We start from the raw sequence: 20694 nt of genomic DNA on the forward strand, positions 1-20694 counted from the left end.
CTTCTGTATGGCCATATTAATGCACTTTGTAATGTACATTGTGCATTAATTATGAGCCATACAGAAGTTATAAGAAGTTTTTCACTTACCTGCTCCGTTGCTAGCGTCCTCGTTTCCATGGAGCCGACTAATTTTCGGCGTCTAATGGCCAAATTAGCCGCGCTTGCGCAGTCCGGGTCTTCTTCTTTTCTCAATGGGGCCGCTCGTGCAGGATGCCGGCTCCGTGTAGCTCCGCCCCGTCACGTGCCGATTCCAGCCAATCAGGAGGCTGGAATCGGCAATGGACCGCACAGAAGCCCTGCGGTCCACCGAGGGAGAAGATCCCGGCGGCCATCTTCAACCGGTAAATAAGAAGTCACCGGAGCGCGGGGATTCAGGTAAGCGCTGTGCGGTTTTTTTTTTAAGTCCCTGCATCGGGGTTGTCTCGCACCGAACGGGGGGGGGGGGGGGGGTTTGAAAAAGAAAAAAAAAACGTTTCGGCGCGGGACAACCCCTTGAAGCCTGTAGTTTGTGGGTAGGACACAAGTCAAACTCCCCCTCCCCTCCACTGCTACCAATGTCAGGGTTCTCCGAAAAAACCCCATGACTGCTTCATTGGTTCTCTTTTATTAAGTTTAAAAAATAACAATAATCATAAAAGTTATACAATACATTGTATCCAAAAGTGACGAAAATTAAAAAATACAAGTTGTCCAGCAAAAAACAAGCCCTCATATGGCTATGTCGACGAAAGCATTTATAAGTTATGGTTTCTGGGAAAAAAGCCTGAAACATTAGTTGGTTATTAAGGCACGAATAGGCTTTGTCACAAAGGGGTTCAAAGTATTGAAGTAATATGAAAAGAATGACAATCATACAAATACTGTAATACTTTATATAATTCCTGCAGAGTCAACTAATAATTCTTCAGAAGTTATGAATGTAAAAAACTAATTTACTAATTGACATTTGTTTAAGGCCTCATGTCTACGGACGGGTCGGATTCCAAATGCAGGAGCCCACAACAGAATCCGACCCTGCCCGCGGCCGAGGACCCAACTTGCCTGTCCAGGTCTTCTTTTTTTCTGTACTGCGGATGTGTGCAGAAGCGCCGGCTGATGCGCCGGTATACATGCGCAGTAGTTTTTTAAAAAATTTTTTCAAACTCCTGCTTTTTCCGTGGAATCGCCTGGACTGGCTCGCAGATCGGACAGCTTCGGCCGCCTGCACATTCCAAGATAGAACATGCTGGGATTTTTCTAGTATGCGGATTTCACACGATTCATGTGACCAGCAACATGTCCGCCTATGGGAGATTGGTACACCGTATTACGTGCTTGGAATGCGCTATACCAACATGGTTGTGTGAGCTTAGGCTTAAACCAAACAAAAATATATTCATGGTGCTGACGAAATACATGTCACGTTGTCAGGAAGCTTCTAGAGAATACACAGGTTTCATTTCTGCATTGCTTTGGTCGCTCTGACTGTTCTCCGACTCGGTACTGGTATTAACAGAGTTAACCATTCAACACTACATAATGATGATTATTTTCATGTTGCAATTATAACAATATATATAATATATCTCACTTGGATGGTGACAGTTCTAGTGAACTATAGTTCCAGGTATTTGTGAAACAGCCTGCAGTCTGATGGCAGTCTGTGAGGAAAGCAGAATGTGGAGTCGCCCCGGTAAACCTGCTGTAATTCCTCCCGCTGATGAAGGTGGTGTTTTAGCTGATAAGATTCTGTTCACATCTGCTTTTTCTTATCAAAATTTCTAAATGTTTTCTGTCGAATGCACAAGTGTCAGATACAAGGCCCATGGGCCGATTCCGGCCTTCCTCATTTATGTGGGCTGCTGGCCCTGCATTAAACCTTAAAGGCGTTGTCTATGCAGCAACTGCCAGGATGCACCATTGTCTTGGAGGAAGCCACTGTCCCTTCCCCTGTATAGCGGCCGGCAATTGAAATCAATGGGAACTGCGCTGGGGTCACATTGATTTCAATGAGAGCTGCACTCGCAATTACGAGTGCTGGCTGATACATAGAGGTCAGAGCAGCGGCTTCCACTCCGACCCCGGTGTATCTCGGCGGGCGCTGCCTGAATAACCCCTTTTAAAGCAATTCTACTCATCTCACCTGTAACTTCGGCCGAGAGGCGCAGTGCAGAGTCTGTGATCATTGACCTCTGCACCGAGGTGAGAGGCCAGCAGTCACAGACTCAGCAGCAGCTGCCAGATCAGAGCTATAGACTAGGGTGGCCCAAAAAACTCCACTTTCAACTACAAAGCAAGACACCCACTAATTCTGTTCCTTTTAGCAAACCTTTATTTGGGGCAGAGTTTCAGGTTCTTAAGTCTATGACAAGGTTGTGCTCAAAGACCGTGAGTTTTCAGACTTTTTACTAATGACGAAGAAGAAAAACAACTGTTGCTTCAAGTTGTGGAAGCAAATCGCAAGGCTGTTCCTACACAGATGACCACGAAGTCTGCTGCCCAGTCCTTAAGCACTGACTGACAAGTGTTTGAAAATAGTCAAAATGATGACACATATATTTGGAGGTATTCTTGCAGTCCTTGGCCGCCCACAGAAGATCACTTCTTGGTTACAGAATTCATAAATCCTGCGCTCCAGGAAGCGATGGCTCTGATTGGCTGAGCAGCACTCGAATCCAATCAATGCAGAGCTCGATGAACCAATTCGATGGCTGAGATTGGTTCATCGAATGCTGCATTGATTGGCTGAGCAGCTGTTCAAGAACCAATCATAGCCATCACGTTGTGGAGGCAGGATTTACAAATTGGCCAATCAATGCCGTGGCTCAGCCAATTCATAAATCCCGCCTACACAACACGATGGCTGTGATTGGCTGAGCATTGGTGGAAGAGATGGACTTTATGAATCCCGTAACCAGGAAGTGATCTTCTGTGGGCAGTCGAGGACTGCAAAAAGCGCGTTGGAACTTCAAGAGGGACCTGGATTGAGCCTGCTAGATAATGTATTCTTTTCTTGGGAAGGTGTCTTGCTGTATAGCTGCCACTTTAATTTTTGCCATATCTCTATAGGCCATGCTACTGTAGGCAGGGTAAATGTAAAGCTTATAGGAATGCTGCCCAGCCAGAAGCCAATAGTGGGGCAGCAATTAGCCTCTGGTCGGGTAGCATCCCTGGGACTACTAATGGGGTCATGATTACTACTGGGGCCACTATGGGGGTCACTAGAACTACTGCGTTCACATGCGCACAAGCATATTTCAGTCATGCAAATGCACTGCGTATTTGCGCAACCAAAAATCGCTTACACCCACGATTACATGATGCCTTGGAGTTCCAGTAGTTGTTATAGTTGAAAATTGTTGCAAGAGTTTGTATGTTTCTTGGATTTTTAGATTTGCTAATTATTTCCAACAATTTTTGCAATTTGTGATGATAATTTCTCTTGAGTATTTCCCTCTGTAACTTCCATGTAATCAAATAAATATAGAGATATTTATTAGTAATCAGAATGACTACCTCTCATTTGATCAAAGAAATAATTAAAAAAAACAACTTTGTAACATAAATTAGTTTTCTGGATGCTTCCATCAATTTTGGCAATGGATGTATTCATTCCATTTGTCATGGTTACATCTAAACATATGTGTGGATCTCTTCTAATTGTACTTCTTTTACTTATATTTGCACAATGTACAATTGCTGGCAATAGATCTGGTTGGCCAATAAAGATATCACTCCTGTAATACATCTGCAAATGCATGCTGACTGTAGAATGAATGAAGACACATCTAGTTTCCGAGAATACAGCTTTGTGATTTCTGTCTTGCAGTCGTATCCCCAACAGGTTCCCGTCCTCCAAGTCGTAACCGTAACAATGAGATGCCTGGGGATGAAGAGCTGGGCTTTGAGGCAGCGGTTGCTGCGCTAGGTAGGTAATTTATTTCTATAGCGGCCTCACCGATCTCTCTAATTGTTTGTTTTGTTGTATAATTGAGTCATTCTTCCTCCCATATTGTATTGTTTGTAATACAACTCAGCGGTTTTGTTTAACTATAAAACAAATATGGATTTAAAGAAAGCTATACGTAACACTTAATAAAATAGTTTTTCATATTTAACCAAGCAGTATAATGGTTGCTGTCCACGGATGTAACCATTATTGCTAAGAGCCCACACTATAACAACAACCATTAACTGAACTGTAATGTCTATAGTATGATACCGCAATCATTGGTTCCAGCTAATGTCTAAAAACATTTGTTGGACATGCTTTAATAATGATTATTGGTGATTGTAAACCCTTTTGTAGTACATCCATACGCAACTATATTCTGGGAAAAGAAAATATATAATAAAAGGGAGTCGTCCCATTGAAATCTATTTGCAATGTCTATTCATACATTTCCCCTTTCACAACAAGCCCTCTAAGGCCTCATGTCCACTAGAAAAATACAATCCGGATTTGCTTTTAATGGTATTTTTTTGCTTGCAGATATCCGCACGCATTGCTATCAATGTGATAGCAATGTTGCCGATCCGCGCGGAATCCGCGGCAAAATGGAGCATTCCGCGTTTTTTCTCCCGCGCGTGAAAAAACAATTCTTTTAAAATGCCATCCGCGGGTGCAAAAATCAATTTAATGGACCGCGGATGGCCAATGATTCCCTATGGGCAAAATCCACAGCAGAATCCACAATTCCATTTCGCTAGTGGACATGAGGCCTTAGGGTATGATCAGACAAGTGAATCAATGTCTGATTTTTTTTTTTTTTTCCATGTAGGCTTTTCTTTAAAATATGTGACAGGAATCTGTGGATTTGCATTTCCGTATGCACCTGATTTATTCCTCTTCAGTGGGCCAATCCACGTGTGGATATCCCTGGCCTGGAATCTGCATCAAGAAGTGTCACGTCTCTTTCCCAACACCCCCATGTTTCTTTCCCAACGCCCCCAACCCAGTTGTCTTGGCCATTTTTTACATATCCTTAAGGAACAAATGATTGATGTCCTACAATAAATACCCCTTAAAGGTGTTGTCCAGTTGTCAACTGCTGATGGCTTAAATTTAGCATAGGCCATCAATAGAAAATCGGTGAAGGCCTGCTGCCCAGATCAGCTGTTTGCTGGGTTGGTGCGCTGATTTCTGCATATATATTCACTTCAATGGGAATTTAGTCTGGAATACCAAGCCTGGCCACTGTATTGAGAATGGAGTTATCTGTTTTCTACAGAAATTAGCTTGTTGCACAAGTACACCAGCCCAGTGTACAGTTGATTGGCGGGTTCCCAGGCGGTAGACACCTGCTGATCTACTGCTGATGACCTATCCTGCAGTTGACTTTTGCACAGGAAGAATGCAGACCAGCAAGCTGATGAAATTATGACTCCCCCCCCCCCCCCCCCCCCTCTCCCAGTGGCATAGCAACCTGCATAGAGAAAGTAAAAAAATTCAATTTTTACGTGTGCAATTGCGCACCCCATTCTTTTCAATGGGCTCAGAATTAGCACTAAAACGCCTAAAATAGGACATGCCACGTGTCATTTTGCGAGAGTGGCCTTTGGGTGGTTTCACATCTGCAGCAAGCCTTCTGCTTTCCTGCTCCATTTGGAAGTGAACCGTATCAGATAGACCCCATTGGCTATACTTGGGGTCCGCCGGCTTTCCGCTCAGCTGCCCAGTTTTTAGATGGAAGAAAAAGCTCTGTATGCAGCACTTCTTCCGGTATTTTTAGCTGGATCTGCATTTGAACTGCCGACCAGAGGTTTCAATTTAGATGTGAAATTGGCCTTCGAAAGGCAGGGTTGGGAAGAAAGTAAAAAAAAGTCAAAGTGGCACAATGGTCAGGCTTATGCTCCTGGCCCCAGCGATCAGGGAATGTCTCACCACCTGGATCCCCATTGATTCAAACCTCTGACTTGTCAACTACTGTTTAGAATCCCAGCTATCCTTCAGACAGCGACATTATCCAGGCTCTTGTTGTAATGGTGGTTTTTCTTCTTCCGTCATTAAACATGTAGCAGATGGTTTATATCGTGGTGAATAGCAGCAGCTTTGAAATTCCATTTTTATATTCTGTCTTGTGTATATCGGTATAAACACTGAAATGAAAATCAGGCTTTAATTGCTTTTGTTCTAACCTGTTGCTCAGGCATGAAGACGACAGTCAGCGAAGCCGAGCATCCTTTGCTTTGTGAGGGAACGAGAAGAGAGAAGGGTGATTTGGCACTAGCTCTAATGATTACCTACAAAGATGATCAATCCAAGCTGAAAAAGGTATTCAAAGAACCGATGCCAACAGCAATATATTCAGTACATCACTGTGTGTGCGCGTCTTTTGCCAGTTAGGGAAGCAGAACCGTTAAACAGAGAGAACCTGCTGTATAGTTCATTCTTCTTGAGAAAGTACAGATAAAACAAACCCGCTAGTCAGAGACCGAGCTTTATGCAGACATGAGCTGATGGGTGACTTCTGCAGCCGTTTGTCTCTAATTAGTCCAATATGGACTGTTCAGATTACTCTCTTGTAGGCGAGGGGGGGGGGGGGGGGGGGGTGCCCAAAAATTAATCTTTTTTTTTTTTTCCTTTTTGATTTTTTTAATCCTTTTTTGTTGCTTAACAAGTTAAAATACCAAGACAATTTTTTACATGAGGGAATCGCATACACAGCAATTCCTAGATAGATAGATAGGAACAATTCTAATAGTAATACTTATCAAGGAATTGCTGTGTATGTGATTCACTTATGTAAAAGAATGGGGTATGAAATTCAGTTATATACACATGAAGAATGGGGGTCCCACATCCCTAGCCATCCTAGCTTTCCCCATGTACTATGTATATACCCCATCATAGCCTCCATATAGGATCTCACCCCCCAGTCATCACAGCCCGCTCCTTGGTGTCCTGCACACCCCTCTTGCCCCCCCCCCTCCGATTCACAGGGGCAGTGCTAATCTCAATTTTATAATTCTGCCAAAAGTTAAAATTAAGACCCTGCAAAATCACGATTATTAAAATGAACTTTGATTAATTGCCCTACCCTCCTGCTGTAAGCATATATACCTAGTAGCCCAAAGCTCTGTCTACTTCACAGCCTCTCATCACTGTATTAGAAGCAGGGATGTCAACATGATTTTTTTTTTTTTATGGACAACATATCCAAAAATCCTGCACGCTTCTATTTTTACGAGCTGTTCAAGAATTTCTGGACGGTTGGTAACCCTGATCAGGAGTATTTCCTCTGACATATATACCTGACTGAAGGCTCTAATATATGCCTTTCTATAGGTATACAGAGGCATATGTTGCCCAGAGGTTAACCATTTACAAAACGAGTATAGCATACAGTACCAAGGTTTTACTGGATGCTTCTAAATGGGATAGTGTCGTCTACCGTGCTATTCCATACATATCAAACATATACTTATTGTACACATACCTCACCAACGTATGTCAAAAAGATTCTGTATTGGCATGCAATGGGGCCCTTTAGGTATATGACGTATGTGTTAAGAAGTTTTAGCAGTGTATATCCCAACATAATGTTCAAACATGATGTGAAAATGTCCCGAATTGTAGAAAAAGTATGAAATACTGAACGTGTCTTGTAAGTGTTGCTAGTTGCGGTAAATATATATTTTATCCCCTATTACAGCGGTTATCCCTTTACAAAAAGTGATAAGCTATTACTGGAATATCCTATTAGATAGTAAGATGTTAGTGGGACATCTAACTATTAGAGTGCCCACGTTCACTTGAATGAAGCGGCCCCTTCAGTCTCTGCACAAGGATGTACTCAGACTGAACTTACCTTACTTATGTGTTCTAATCATTGGTGGGAATCCCGGAGGTCAGACCACCAACAGTCAGTAAGTGATGAACATATCCTAGCAATAGGCCATCTCTGAGTCCATGGAAAAATCCCTTGAAGCATGTACTCTTAGCCATTTACTTTGCTTGGATGCTTACTGTATTTTGCTTTGTCTTTTCCCTCTAACATCCAGATTCTGGACAAGCTGCTGGATCGTGAAAGTCAAACTCACAAACCTCAAACTCTGAGCTCCTTCTACTCTTCCAGTAAACCAACGACCGCCAGTCAAAAGTCTCCCTCCAAGCATGCTTCCCAGTCCACAACAGCCATTCTAATATCAGGTAGCCCGGCCCCTCACCAGCAGCCAGGTGTGACCACTACAGTCCATGGAGGGATTGCCGAAAACTTCTCAGAGAAGAACACGCAGGGTACCTTACTCATCCTACTATTTTTTTTTTCCTACCGCCCATTGAAGCGGAGAAGCAGCTCTATTCTTTACATCATCTTTAACATTACAAACACGTTGATAATGTAATGCCCAATGCTATTACACTTTATAGACACTGCACTGCTCACATTGTCCTAGGCTATTCTTTGTCTATTAACGGCCCATTTCCTACTTTTATCACCTCTTTATTGAGATGAATGGGAGGAAATGGCTAAGTAATGGTCCTTTTACGTGGTACAATTATTGTTCAAGATCATTCAAGTTCCAACGCTCCTGTGGGAATTTAGATGATCGGCTCGTGTAAATGCATGTAGAAAACTGAATAATGTGCCATTCAGTGTAAACAGCAGTCGGTCACTTCTGAACAACCTGTCTGCTTACTGTGAATGGAGGCGGGCGGGTGGAGGGAGAACACTCCCTGGCCACCTCTTTACCTCCATTTTGGCAGAGCTGTAAGCGATGCCATTGATGCTCGCTAATGTGTAACAGCACATCAGCCACCCTCACTGGGACGAGCTGCTGGGCATCGTTTGCCTGACAGCTCATCTTGTGTAAATGAACCATAAGTGAATAGGTGGTTGGACAATCTCTAGCAAGAATAGTAGAGGAATGGCGCAGTGCACAGTAAGGGCTTATTCTTATTAGTGTTTTATCTGTGTTCTGACTTTCTGTCTCTGCCATTTTTGGAGTAGCGACGGAGTTAAAAACTGTTGTGTTGTTACCACCATTGATTTCCATAGGGTTTTTAAAAACTAAAAGCTTTCCGTTTGCTTCAATTTCATGAGGCTTTTGGTTTTTATACAGAACAAATAGCGCAGTTTCTGGTGCTATTTTTTCTTTAAAAAAAGCGAAAACCTAATGGAACCGAAACAAGCGGAAAGCTTTCTGTTTTTAAAAGCCCCATTGAAATCAGTAGCGGTAAGAACGAAACCTTTAAATTCTGACGACACCTGATGTTCTTTTGATTCCTTCTCAGAAGGTTCACTTAATGTTAGTGCTGGTGGTCTCACATGCTTAGTAGCTCAGTCCCACCTCCCAGACCCTCTTGTGCGCAGATGTCGGGATGATTCCTCTTGATGTTCAGGCCAAATGGTACAAATTGGCACACCGAAAGCAGTTTCTTCTAACTGAATACGTTAAGTGGACGCTCTGAGAGCAAACCAAAAGAACACGAAGTGGTGCCGTGATACTATGTAACTGTCCTCGATAGAAGAATCTTTTTTTTTAAACAAATGTTTCCAATTGCAAATTGATGTTTTGCATGATCTAACAAAGAAAATCTCTAAATATCAGAATCCATTTTAGAACATTCTTTTTAAGTTCGCATTAACTTTCCAATGGGGCCTATTTTTTCATTACTTTGGCTTGGTGATGATGCATAGACATTCACCTTTTGCCATGAACCATGCACTAGTCCTTGCAACTGAATATCCTAGTTAAAGGGGTTGTCCCGCGAAAGCAAGTGGGGTTATACACTTCTGTATGGCCATATTAATGCACTTTGTAATGTACATTGTGCATTAATTATGAGCCATACAGAAGTTATTCACTTACCTGTTCCGTTGCTAGCGTCCTCGTCTCCATGGTGCCGTCTAATTTTCAGTGTCTAATCGCCCGATTAGACGCGCTTGCGCAGTCCGGTCGTCTTCTTTTCTGAATGGGGCCGCTCATGCCTAAGAGCGGCTCCTCGTAGCTCCGCCCCGTCACGTGCCGATTCCAGCCAATCAGGAGGCTGGAATCGGCAATGGACCGCACAGAAGCCCTGCGGTCCACCGAGGGTGAAGATCCCGGCGGCCATCTTCACCAGGTAAGTAAGACGTCACCGGAGCGCGGGGATTCAGGTAAGCACTGTCCTTTTTTTTTTTTTTAAGTCCCTGCATCGGGTTTGTCTCGCGCCGAACGGGGGGCTATTGGAAAAAAAAAAAAAAACGTTTCGGCGCGGGACAACCCCTTTAAGTATTTTGTGAATGGATGTATAGGTTACCTGCTACAATATTGCTGTATGTGTCTGTGTTACAGATGGCTCCCAGAAGACCAGCAATGAACCAGTGGAAGCACAAGTGTACAAACAGGAAGGAAAGGTTCCAAGCCGCCTCGCATTGGGAAACAGAGGAGGATATAATGGGAGGTGTTGGGGTTCACCAGTCCGTCAGAAAAAAAAGCATACTGGTAATTGGCTTTCGGTTGACAATGATACTTTCTGCATTGTGTATGTTGTGTTATGGATATAATTAGGGGTTGCAATATGCTTCTATAATGGTCACTCACTCTTGTAAAGGCATGAGAGTCGCCTCATTTGTACTGTTGCTCTAAGCCAAGCTGCGAATTGTGAATTGTGTGCTGAAGATGCGCTGGTGAAACGGTATGAGAAGTAGCAAAAGAATTCTGAGCTTTTATATGTCTTTTATATTGGTGCGGTCTGTGAAGCCAAAACAAGGAGTGAATTTAGGAAAAAGCAAAAAAAGAGTCTTTCCTTCCCTTACAGTCCACTCTTAATTTTGACCCTTAGGCTGGATTCACATGAGTAAATTTGTATGCAGATAGTAGAACACATTGAATTGTTTGGTCATATGCGCATATTTTGCGTACGCGGTTTATTCGCACAAAAAAAAAATACACAGCATGCTCTATTTTCCTGCCGATTTGCGCAGAGAAAGACCACATATTGAACTCCTTAAACTAATTTGACCATTTCAATGTCTCAGAACATTGTTGTGTGTCCTTTTGCACGCTTAAATGCGTACAATTTGCATGTGCAAAAAATACAGTAAAAAGTGCATATAGTTACACACACAGATATATAAAGGAAAAAGTTTCAATCGGTTGTACACGGCTACAGGTATCTGTAATCACAATAGTACATTAATATACAGATATAACTACCGCACCCCTTTACAGGGCAAACTACTATGTGTGTATGGCGTGTGTATAGGTATTTCACTATGTATTTATGATCCTTGTATCTGTATATTTATATACTATTGTGACTACAGGCATCTGTACCCATATATAGATTGATAGGACACTATTTCTCCTTTTTGTGTGTGTGTGTGTATATGAAATAAAGTATAATATATGTATATATCTTTTTACCCTGTGTTTTGGCAGATTACATGTGTGTTGTAGGCAAAGAAATTGCAGCTCGCCAACATATACAGTGAAAAAAAAAGTATAATTTATTCACTCATTTTGAGTGTAGAGTTTTAGCCATATCCAATGATCTGAGCCTTTTTCATGGTTCAGAATAGCCTTTATAGGGATGATAGAAATGTATGGGAAAGTGGCAAAGGGATCTTAAAAAGTAGATATCAGAAAAACACTCCTGTTGGAGAAGTTGACTCACCTAGCGCCAGACGGGGATTCACCCGCTCAGCACCTGTAGTCCTGGTATATTTGGCATGAAGACAGAAGTCACTCCTGGTCTGTGACATTCAAGGATGCAGGTGGCAGCGAGAGGGGACCCAAACACCGATGGGTGGAAGGGTGATAGTCCAAAGAAAAATAACTGCCAGTGCAGTATGAAAAAAAACTCCTCTGCGCTCTCGACTTCTTATTTTAGGTTGTTTTATTTCTCCAAAAAGCAAATGCACACAAGAGGCAGAAACTAGCCCTAAGAATGAGGATCGAGAAAACCCACTCTGTTCCATTGGCTAAACAAATGTAATAACGGTTTTGGCGCTCTAGGCATAAAAAGGCGCCTAGAGCGCCGAAACGCATTATTACATTTACTTAGCCAGTGGTAGGCAGTGTGTTTTCTCCATCCACATTCCTTGGGCTATTTTCTGCCTCTTGTGTACATTTTCCTTTTTGGAGAAATAAAACGACCTAATAAGAAAATAAGAAGTCGAGAGCGCAGAGGATTTTTTTCATACTGCACTGGCCGTTGTTCCTTTTCTTTAAAGGGATAAAACATTGTTCATATGAGTAATATCCATTATAGTAGTAGGATAAAATTACTCTTGTATTTCTAAAATGAAATCTGAACATTACCTGAAGACATTCTAAACAGGACATTTTAATGTTTTGGATATTTTCAATATATAAAATGCATTTTTAAAAAATGTTTTTTGAATAAAAGGAATGGCCAGCATTGATAGCAGCGCACCAGAAACTACATCCGACAGCTCCCCAACACTAAGTCGCCGACCACTGCGTGGAGGTTGGGGTGCTACCCCTTGGGGACGAGGGCAGGACAGTGATAGCATCAGCAGCTCCTCAAGTGACTCACTCGGATCATCATCATCCAGTGGGAGCAGGAGGGCAAGTGGTGGAGCCAGAGCCAAGACAGTAGAAGTTGGAAGGTAAGCGCTTAATAAAATATACACGCAATGGTCTTTCTTATAGTAAAAATAACATTTTGGGTAAATTACTTGGTTGTTTCAATTGTCCAGATACAAAGGGCGCCGTTTGGAGAGCCATGCCCCCCATGTCCCTAATCAACCCTCTGAAGCAGCTGCACACTTCTATTTCGAGCTGGCCAAGACTGTCCTCATAAAAGCAGGTGGGAACAGCAGCACTTCCATTTTTACGCATCCATCCTCCAGCGGTGGACACCAAGGACCCCATCGCAACCTGCACCTTTGTGCCTTTGAGATTGGTCTCTACGCTCTGGGCCTTCACAATTTTGTGTCTCCAAACTGGCTGTCTAGAACCTACTCTTCACATGTTTCCTGGATAACTGGTGAGAATTAATGAATGCTTCATCGGCATGTTGTTCTTATTCATCTTCTGTACTGCATGGATGGGGATGTGTAAATGTTCTGATTAATATTGCACTTATATATGTGGGGGTATGCACGAGTAGGGCAGGGTATTCCCTAAGTTCTAGTGGGATGAATGTTTACAGGTGAGCTGGAAATGAAATGATTCTGGGTATAATGTAGGACAAACAATGGGGAGCTTTGCTTAACTCTGAGATGCTATGAGGACATAGAAGGGCACAGCAGGAAGAATGGCACAGCATGCTGTATTTTTGCGTGGATGTCTTCCATTAAAAATCAATAGGAGGCCGTCTGACCCGTGGGCCGTCCGCGATTAACACTGCAGACAGATTGCGGGAAAAAAAAAAATCTGTACTGCGCATGTCCGATGACGAGGCGCCAGGTCCATCCGCAGTACAGATAAAAGATGGGAAATGACACCTTCTTTGCCATGTGCAGGTGGTCTAAGGAAGAGGCAAAAAATGCAGCACTCGGGACACTGCAAAGCAGGGAAAAAATGCTCCCCGTATCATTTCCAGATTGCTACGATTGGAAGGGAAAGATTTGGTGTAAAGAAATTGAATAAAGATTTAGATTAACTCTTTTCAATCCAGTGTCGTCCCTCACCCGACATTAAGGTTTCCTTGCTGGAGCGCTGTCCTGCATACTGTAACATACATATGACATCGGAGCGCTGTCCTGTATACTGTAACATACATATGACATCGGAGCGCTGTCCTGTATACTGTAACATACATATGCAGAACAGCCTCCAATATCAGAGCTCATACTGTTAGAAATGTGTCAGCTATGCAGGGAAATAGTATTAATAATAATAATCTTTATATAGTGCCAAACCTATTCCGCTGCACTTACAAAAACAGGGGATACAGGAAGACAAAAGTAAAAAAATACAAAAACCACAGTTACATAGTAATCAGTTGATGGAAACAATAGGAGTGAGAGTCCTGCTCCAACGAGCTTACATACTACAAGTAGTGGGGTGATACAGAAGGTAAAGGGGCTGGAGATGTGCCCGGTATGGCGAGGTGGAGAGTGTGGGATGCTATACACAAACAATGGTCACATTAAGCCATGTGACGGCAGAATCGGTGTGACTGCAGGGGCACTTGATGGTGGCTAGCAGGGATTGCAGTCAGTAGGACAGGGAGCATGTTATCAGCCGGAGTACAGAGGGGTTTGGTTTAGGGGATGGGGTATGCCTCCCTAAAGAGGTATGTTTTTAGAGCATGCCTGAGGTTTTGTGAATCAGAGATTGCGCGATAGTTTTGGGTAGTGCGTTCCAGAGGAATATTGCTGCTCTGGAGGGGTCTTGGAGGCAGGAATGAGAGTTTCGAATTAGTGGCACTCAGTCTGATTTCGTTAGCAGAGCGGAGGGCCGGGCTGGGTGGTGGATTAAGATGAGGGAGGCAATGTAGGGCGGCACGGTGCTATGGAGAGCTTTATGGACGAAGGTAGTGAGTTTAAATTGAATTCTGTATTTGACGGTCAGCCAGTGCAGTGACCAGCATAGGGCAGAGGCGTCTGAGTAGCGGCTGGACAGGAAGATGAGCCTGGCTGCCGCATTCAGGATGGATTGGAGAGGGTACAGTCTGGAGCAATGGAAGCCGATCAGCAGCAAGTTGCAATAGTTGAGGCGAGAGTAGATGACGCCAAAAGTGAGTGTTTTTAGCGTGTTCACGGTGAGGAAAGGGCGGATTCTTGCGATGTTCTTGAGGTGCAGCTGACATGTTCGGGCCACAGATTGGATGAAGTGGGTAAAGGAAAGATCAGAGTTGAATATGACCCCAAGGCAGCGGGCGTGCTGTCTGGGAGTTATGGTGGTGTCACATACTGAGATGGAGATGTCAGGATGAGGTCAGTTAGTGGAGGGTGGAAACACCAGTAGGTCAGTTTTTGAGAGGTTCAGTTTTAGAGGACATAGTGTTAGAGACAGCGGACAGACAGTCGGTGATGTTTTGGAGGAAAGGTGCAGAGATGTCACGGGAAGAGGTGTATAGCTGGGTGTCGTCAGCGTAGAGGTGGTATTGGAGGCCAAATCTCCTGATGGTTTGTCCAATAGGGGCTGTGTAGATGGAGAAAAGGAGGGGGTCGAGGACCGAGGCCTGGGGGACCCCAACAGCATGGGAAAGAGGAGGGGAGGTAGAGCCAGCAAAGGAGACCCTGAATGAGCAGTCAGATAGGTAGGAGGAGAACCAAGAGAGAGCCGTGTCCTTTAGGCTGATGGAGCGAAGCATACTGAGGAGGAGTTTGTGGTCAACAGTGTCAAATGCTGCGGAGAGATCGAGGAGAATCAATAGTAGTCATCCCTCAATTTGGCTGTCAGAAGGTCGTTTGACACCTTTGTAATTGCGGTTTCTGTTGAGTGTTGGGGGCGGAAGCCAGACTATAGGAGGTTGAGAGGAGAGTTTTCTGATAGATGGCTTATAAGGCGGGAGTAAACCAGGCATTCTAGTAGTTTGGAGATGTTGGGGAGGTTTGAGATGAGTCGGTAGTTGGCAGCATCAGTCTAGTCAAGAGTCAGTTTCTTTAGCAGTGGGGATATGATGGCATGTTTGAAAGGGGAGAGAAAAATGCCAGAGGTCAGAGAGAGGTTGAATTTAGTGGCGAGATGGGAGATAACCACCGAGGAGAGGGACCGTAGGAGGTGTGAGGGAAGAGGGTTGCTAGCGCAGGTTAATGTTGGACGATGGATGTTCAACATTGGATTGGAAAGGGTTTATTTTCACAAAATTACTAATAAAATCATCATGACTGTTCATATTTATGTTGAGTAATTCCAAGGAATCCATAACGCGCTTTTCCACCGAAAATAAATAAGGGCTGGAGAGTGCGCAGGTGACAGGGAACTTGGATTGGAAAGGGTTAACATGGGTTCAGAGTTCCACTAGCTTATTACTCATGCATGTTCAACATAAGCCCAAAGACCCAACGGAGAGCTAGAGAAAAGGGCATCATACAGAAGAGCCTGTTGCTTTTAGGGCACACTAGCATCTTTGCTGCTACACTTATGGAAACAGTGTAGCAAAACCTGCTCAGGTTTCCTGTTCGCCCCACCACTCTGTATGGAGGGGTATTGCTATCTTAGCCATGATTGGTCGAGACAGGAGTAAACCTCAGGGTTCTGACTTCAGATGGAAGCCTCAATGGCTCCATTAGTTATCATTACTGAACAGAAACAAAAGGTGAACACTTTTTCAGATATAACCACTATTTTAATTTCTGTTCAAGGTTCTATCTGAATTCCATTTTCAGCATTTAACATGGAACCGAGGACGGACATCATAAACGTGGTGAAGAACACTATGTGAATGAAGCCTACCTTTGCACTGCAAGAGCATAAGATGCAACACCCCCACTTTTTGCATCTTATCCTCTAGCAGAGCTAATTAAGGCCTCATTGTACATTACATTTATTACCTCACCATTGAAGGGATTTCTTTGGTCACTGCATTCTTGCAGCTGCAGCTATGCTTTCTTTATGAAGTATGATTATTAAGTCTGTATTATTTGCGTGTGTTTATACTGATCTACATAATTTTGTATTTCAGGGCAGGCAATGGAGATTGGAAGTGCGGCACTAAATATTCTTGTGGAGTGCTGGGATGGACATCTGACTCCACCAGAGGTGGCCTCTTTGGCAGACAGGGCTTCCAGAGCTAGAGATTCCAATATGGTTCGAGCAGCTGCGGAATTGGCTCTGAGCTGCCTCCCTCATGCACACGCTCTGAACCCTAATGAGATCCAGAGAGCATTGGTACAGTGTAAAGAACAGGTATGTACAGCTTGGAAGGCATCATTAGTATCGTAGCTCATGGTCGCTATTTCGTGCATTAACTTGAGGAAAAGGGTGGCCACATACATCCGATGCATATAGACTGAACTTGCCAATTTCAGCAATTCCATCCAACCATTTAAGGTATATGGGAACCTCCCAACTCTTTCCCCAACCGAGACGTTGGGGAAGATTAGGATTGGGCATTTGGACTTCATTTGCTTGATCCTTTTGTTCCTTAGGAGATAAGCCGCTACCAGAGGATTCTGGGAGACTCTTTCCATTCTGAACGCACCCATGGTCAGCTGGCGAGCGTACATGGTGGTGTCGGGCGAGAAGGCTGTTGGCGATGACCACTGTTTATCTTATAAAGCCACAAATTTTTATTTGGTCTTTGTAAACTTGTTGAAGTTGTTAGCTGATCTAAATTTACTTTTCTTCCTAGGATAACCTGATGCTAGAGAAGGCTTGCATGGCAGTGGAAGATGCAGCCAAAGGAGGAGGCGTTTACCCAGAAGTCTTGTTTGAAGTGGCTCATCAGTGGTATTGGCTGTATGAGCAAATGGTGGGAGGCACTCCAGCACAAAGAGAAGGCGCTACTGGCTGCAGTACAGGAGGTGCTCGTTCTGTGCCCGAGGTGGTGCGTGGACTTACAGACAACCGGATAATACCAGATACCTCCACTGTGACTGTGGCAGCTGCAGTGACTGCTGCAACTGTGGTCCCGGTGATATCAGTTGGGTCAACGATCTACCAGCAGCATACTGCAATGGCTCATGCACACAGCCAGGGATTACACCCTTATACTACTCTACAGACGCACATACCCACTGTGTGCAATCCACAGTACATTGGAATTCCTCGCCAGCAAATCCCGCAACCAACAGTCTTCCCAGTTCCCGGAACATTGTACACACAGGTAAACAGAAGGGGAGGTGTGGGGCACAAAAATAATCACTAATGCCATGTGCAAAAACATCATGTCCATAATCATCTGTAGGCCATGAGAGGTTGATCCTGGAGTTTTCAGATGAGAATATGATTTGCCTGTTTTTAATGGGAATGTGACATTAATAACTGTTATTTAAATCAAGTTTTTATCTTAAACGTATTTTTAATAGTGTTTGGTAATATGTTTAGATTTACTTGTCACTGTGCCAGGCAGTATGGGCATCCACACAATGGCCACATGACTGGAAAAGATCTGTCTTCATCCCTCTACCAAAGAAAGGCGACTCCCAGAATTGCTCCAACTACAGAACAATAGCCCTCATTCGGCATGCACGCAAGATCCTTCTCAAAAATATACAGGAAAGACTGAGACCAGTAGTTAAAGCTGCGCTCTCCGATGCGCAGGAAGGGTTCCAGCGAGGATGCGGCACCCGCGACCATATTGCAAACCTGTGATGAATCATGGAAAAAGCTAGAGAATACCAAAAGAATATCTACATGTGCTTCATCAACTACATCTAGGCCTTTGATTGCATCGGCCGTGACAAGCTATGGCATGCCCTAGAAGAGCTGAGCGTATCGGCACGTCAAGCTGATAAAATCACATTATACCTATCAATAAGCCACTGTGAGAAGACAGTATGCGGCACAGATTTGTTTGGGATCAGCAAAGGCGTCCAACAGGGCTGCATCCTCTCAGCCTTCTTGTTTAACCTATATGCGGAAGTGATCATGCGGAAAATGGACCTAGACGAATTGGAAATCGGGATGAAAATAGGTGGAAGAAACATCAACAATCTCCGTTAGGCCCCCTGTCCACGGCCGTGACAGAATATCGCTAGCAATATTCCGCAGGGAGGAGAGCTGTCTGGTCTCCTTGTCGAGCCTATCTGACAGATAGGTTCACCACGGAGAACCGCGGCATGCCGCGATTTTAATCCCGTGAGAGGAGAATCGCTATGATTCTCCGCTCGTGGATGTCTGGGCTGCGCTTTCCATAGTAAGTCTATGGAAAGCGTTCACTGTGTTACTCACGAACAGATTGTTACCGTGGATAACGCAATGAACTATCGCCTGTGGACATGCAACTTTATGCGGATGACACAACTCTGCTTGCAAAAACAGAAGCAGGTGTGAAGCAGCTGATATGGAAGATTAAAACGGAAAGTGAAAAAATGGGCCTCTACCTGAATTTAAAGAAGACTAAAACTATGACAACTATAAAAATGGCCTAATTCAAATCAAAATCGACAATGAGGTCATAGGATACGTGCGAGACTTCATCTTCCTTGGTTCAAAAATTGACCAGGCTGGAGAATCTATGTCAGAGATAAAACGTAGGATAGCATTGTAGTGAAGCGAAAAGCTAAACATGGACAAAATCTGGAAACACAGGGATATCGGTATAGCAACTAAACGGAGGATAGTGCAAACCACCATTTTTTTTCCATAGCCATGTATGGATGTGAAAGCTGGACTGTGACGGCGGAAGCTGATAGGAGGATTGATGCGTTTGAGTTGTGGTGCTGGCGAAAGCTGCTGCGTATACCCTGGATGGCGAGAGTAACAGAGAAGTCTTAAATCGTGTAAGACCCAATATGGTCTCACTGGAGGGCAAGATGACCGGACTCGGACCCACGTATTTTGGCCATGTAATGTAAGCAGAGTCGCTAGAAAAATCACTGGACAGATCAGTGGTAAAAGAAGAGCTGGACGCCAAAGAATATGATGGCTAATACTGTTAAAGCTGATACTGGCATGGATATCCCACAACTGAAAGAAGCAGTGCAAAACCGAAAAACATGGAGGGAGGGAGTCTTTAAGGTTACTGAGGGTCGTGAACGACTAAATGGCTAACAACAACATATTTGAAAAAAGGAATCCTGAATTCTTGCAGTTTTTACTCTGGCCACTAAGATATGCTGACACTTACTGTTCTGTAGAGATCAGTATTCAGCAGTCATCTCATTATCACAGGAAGAATTACAATGAAATGTAACACCTATGAATATATAACACAGGGTCCACCATTCACAGTCACAGCTCATCTACTACCCTTCCTGCACAGGTCGCAGGTCTCCAATAGACGTTAATGGGTCAGCTTCTGTGCTTTGTGTGAATGGCCCATGAGTTCTGCTGTAAAACATATCTCTAAATCTTGCTCTAAAGTAAATTTCTGCCGCTCATGCAACCCGGCAGTATACAGCAGAACTAAATGAGATACCATAAAGCTAAACATTTATTAGGTATGAGGAGCGTTTTTTCAAAATAATTAAAATCCATTTTTAAAGACTTTGTGCGTTATACAGTGTCTTCTTCTGTTTACATGTCTACAAGCCAATATTTAAGCACAGTGAGTTATGTCCCGTTGTATAAGGCCGCCTGCAGACAAAATTCTCGCAGCGGGACCCGAGCATCTGTAGAGAGCAGCGTGACACTCGCCTGCTTCTGCGGCCCCGGCTCTTTCATGTGCCGGCTGCCGGCGCATGAGCGGAGCCGGCGGACGGTGAGTGAGCCCCGCACAGAAATAGAGCATGCCGCGATTTGTTTGCCGCACGAGATTTCGCGCAGCCAAATCGCGGCCGTCTGCATAGGATTGCGTTTGTTTTATGCGAACTCATTGGGGACAAAAAAAAGCTCTGGGTTACAAAATGATTTCCATATCAGGAAATACTAATTAACACAAACCTGCCCAAACCCTGGTGGTACATATGTCACCACCACAGATCTGATACGTTGGGCTGGGCTTTTGTCACCCGAGACTTTGGCAAAAGAAAAGATTTAATAAATAGATGCTAACCACATGAACAAACAGCATATTCCATGAAAGGAAACGTATCCCCGTCCAAGAACTGAGGGGCCTAGGCTGCATGTATCCTTGGGAAAAATGCATTTAAGGGTTGTGTCACACCGACATAAGCGCATTTGTGCCTCATTTGTGCAATTGGCGTTGCATATTTGTTGGTTTTAGTGCTCCTTCACATGGGTGTATATGCAGAGAATTGAA

The 20694-nt window shown here is 43.8% G+C and overlaps 1 protein-coding gene across 1 annotated transcript in view; it reads left to right on the top strand.

The window, feature by feature from the left end:
• Positions 1-20694, top strand: part of ZSWIM8 (zinc finger SWIM-type containing 8) — an 86559-nt gene that overhangs the window by 54079 nt on the left and 11786 nt on the right. The window contains exons 14-21 of the mRNA XM_066600512.1: positions 3811-3909; positions 6131-6255; positions 7986-8220; positions 10260-10409; positions 12319-12541; positions 12632-12921; positions 16513-16736; positions 17182-17655. Of these exons, the coding sequence (XP_066456609.1) occupies positions 3811-3909; positions 6131-6255; positions 7986-8220; positions 10260-10409; positions 12319-12541; positions 12632-12921; positions 16513-16736; positions 17182-17655 (1820 nt within the window). The remainder of the gene's footprint in view (positions 1-3810; positions 3910-6130; positions 6256-7985; positions 8221-10259; positions 10410-12318; positions 12542-12631; positions 12922-16512; positions 16737-17181; positions 17656-20694) is intronic.

This window comes from Eleutherodactylus coqui, chromosome 4 (assembly GCF_035609145.1).
Source record: "Eleutherodactylus coqui strain aEleCoq1 chromosome 4, aEleCoq1.hap1, whole genome shotgun sequence".
NCBI classification, from domain to species: Eukaryota; Metazoa; Chordata; class Amphibia; order Anura; family Eleutherodactylidae; genus Eleutherodactylus; species Eleutherodactylus coqui.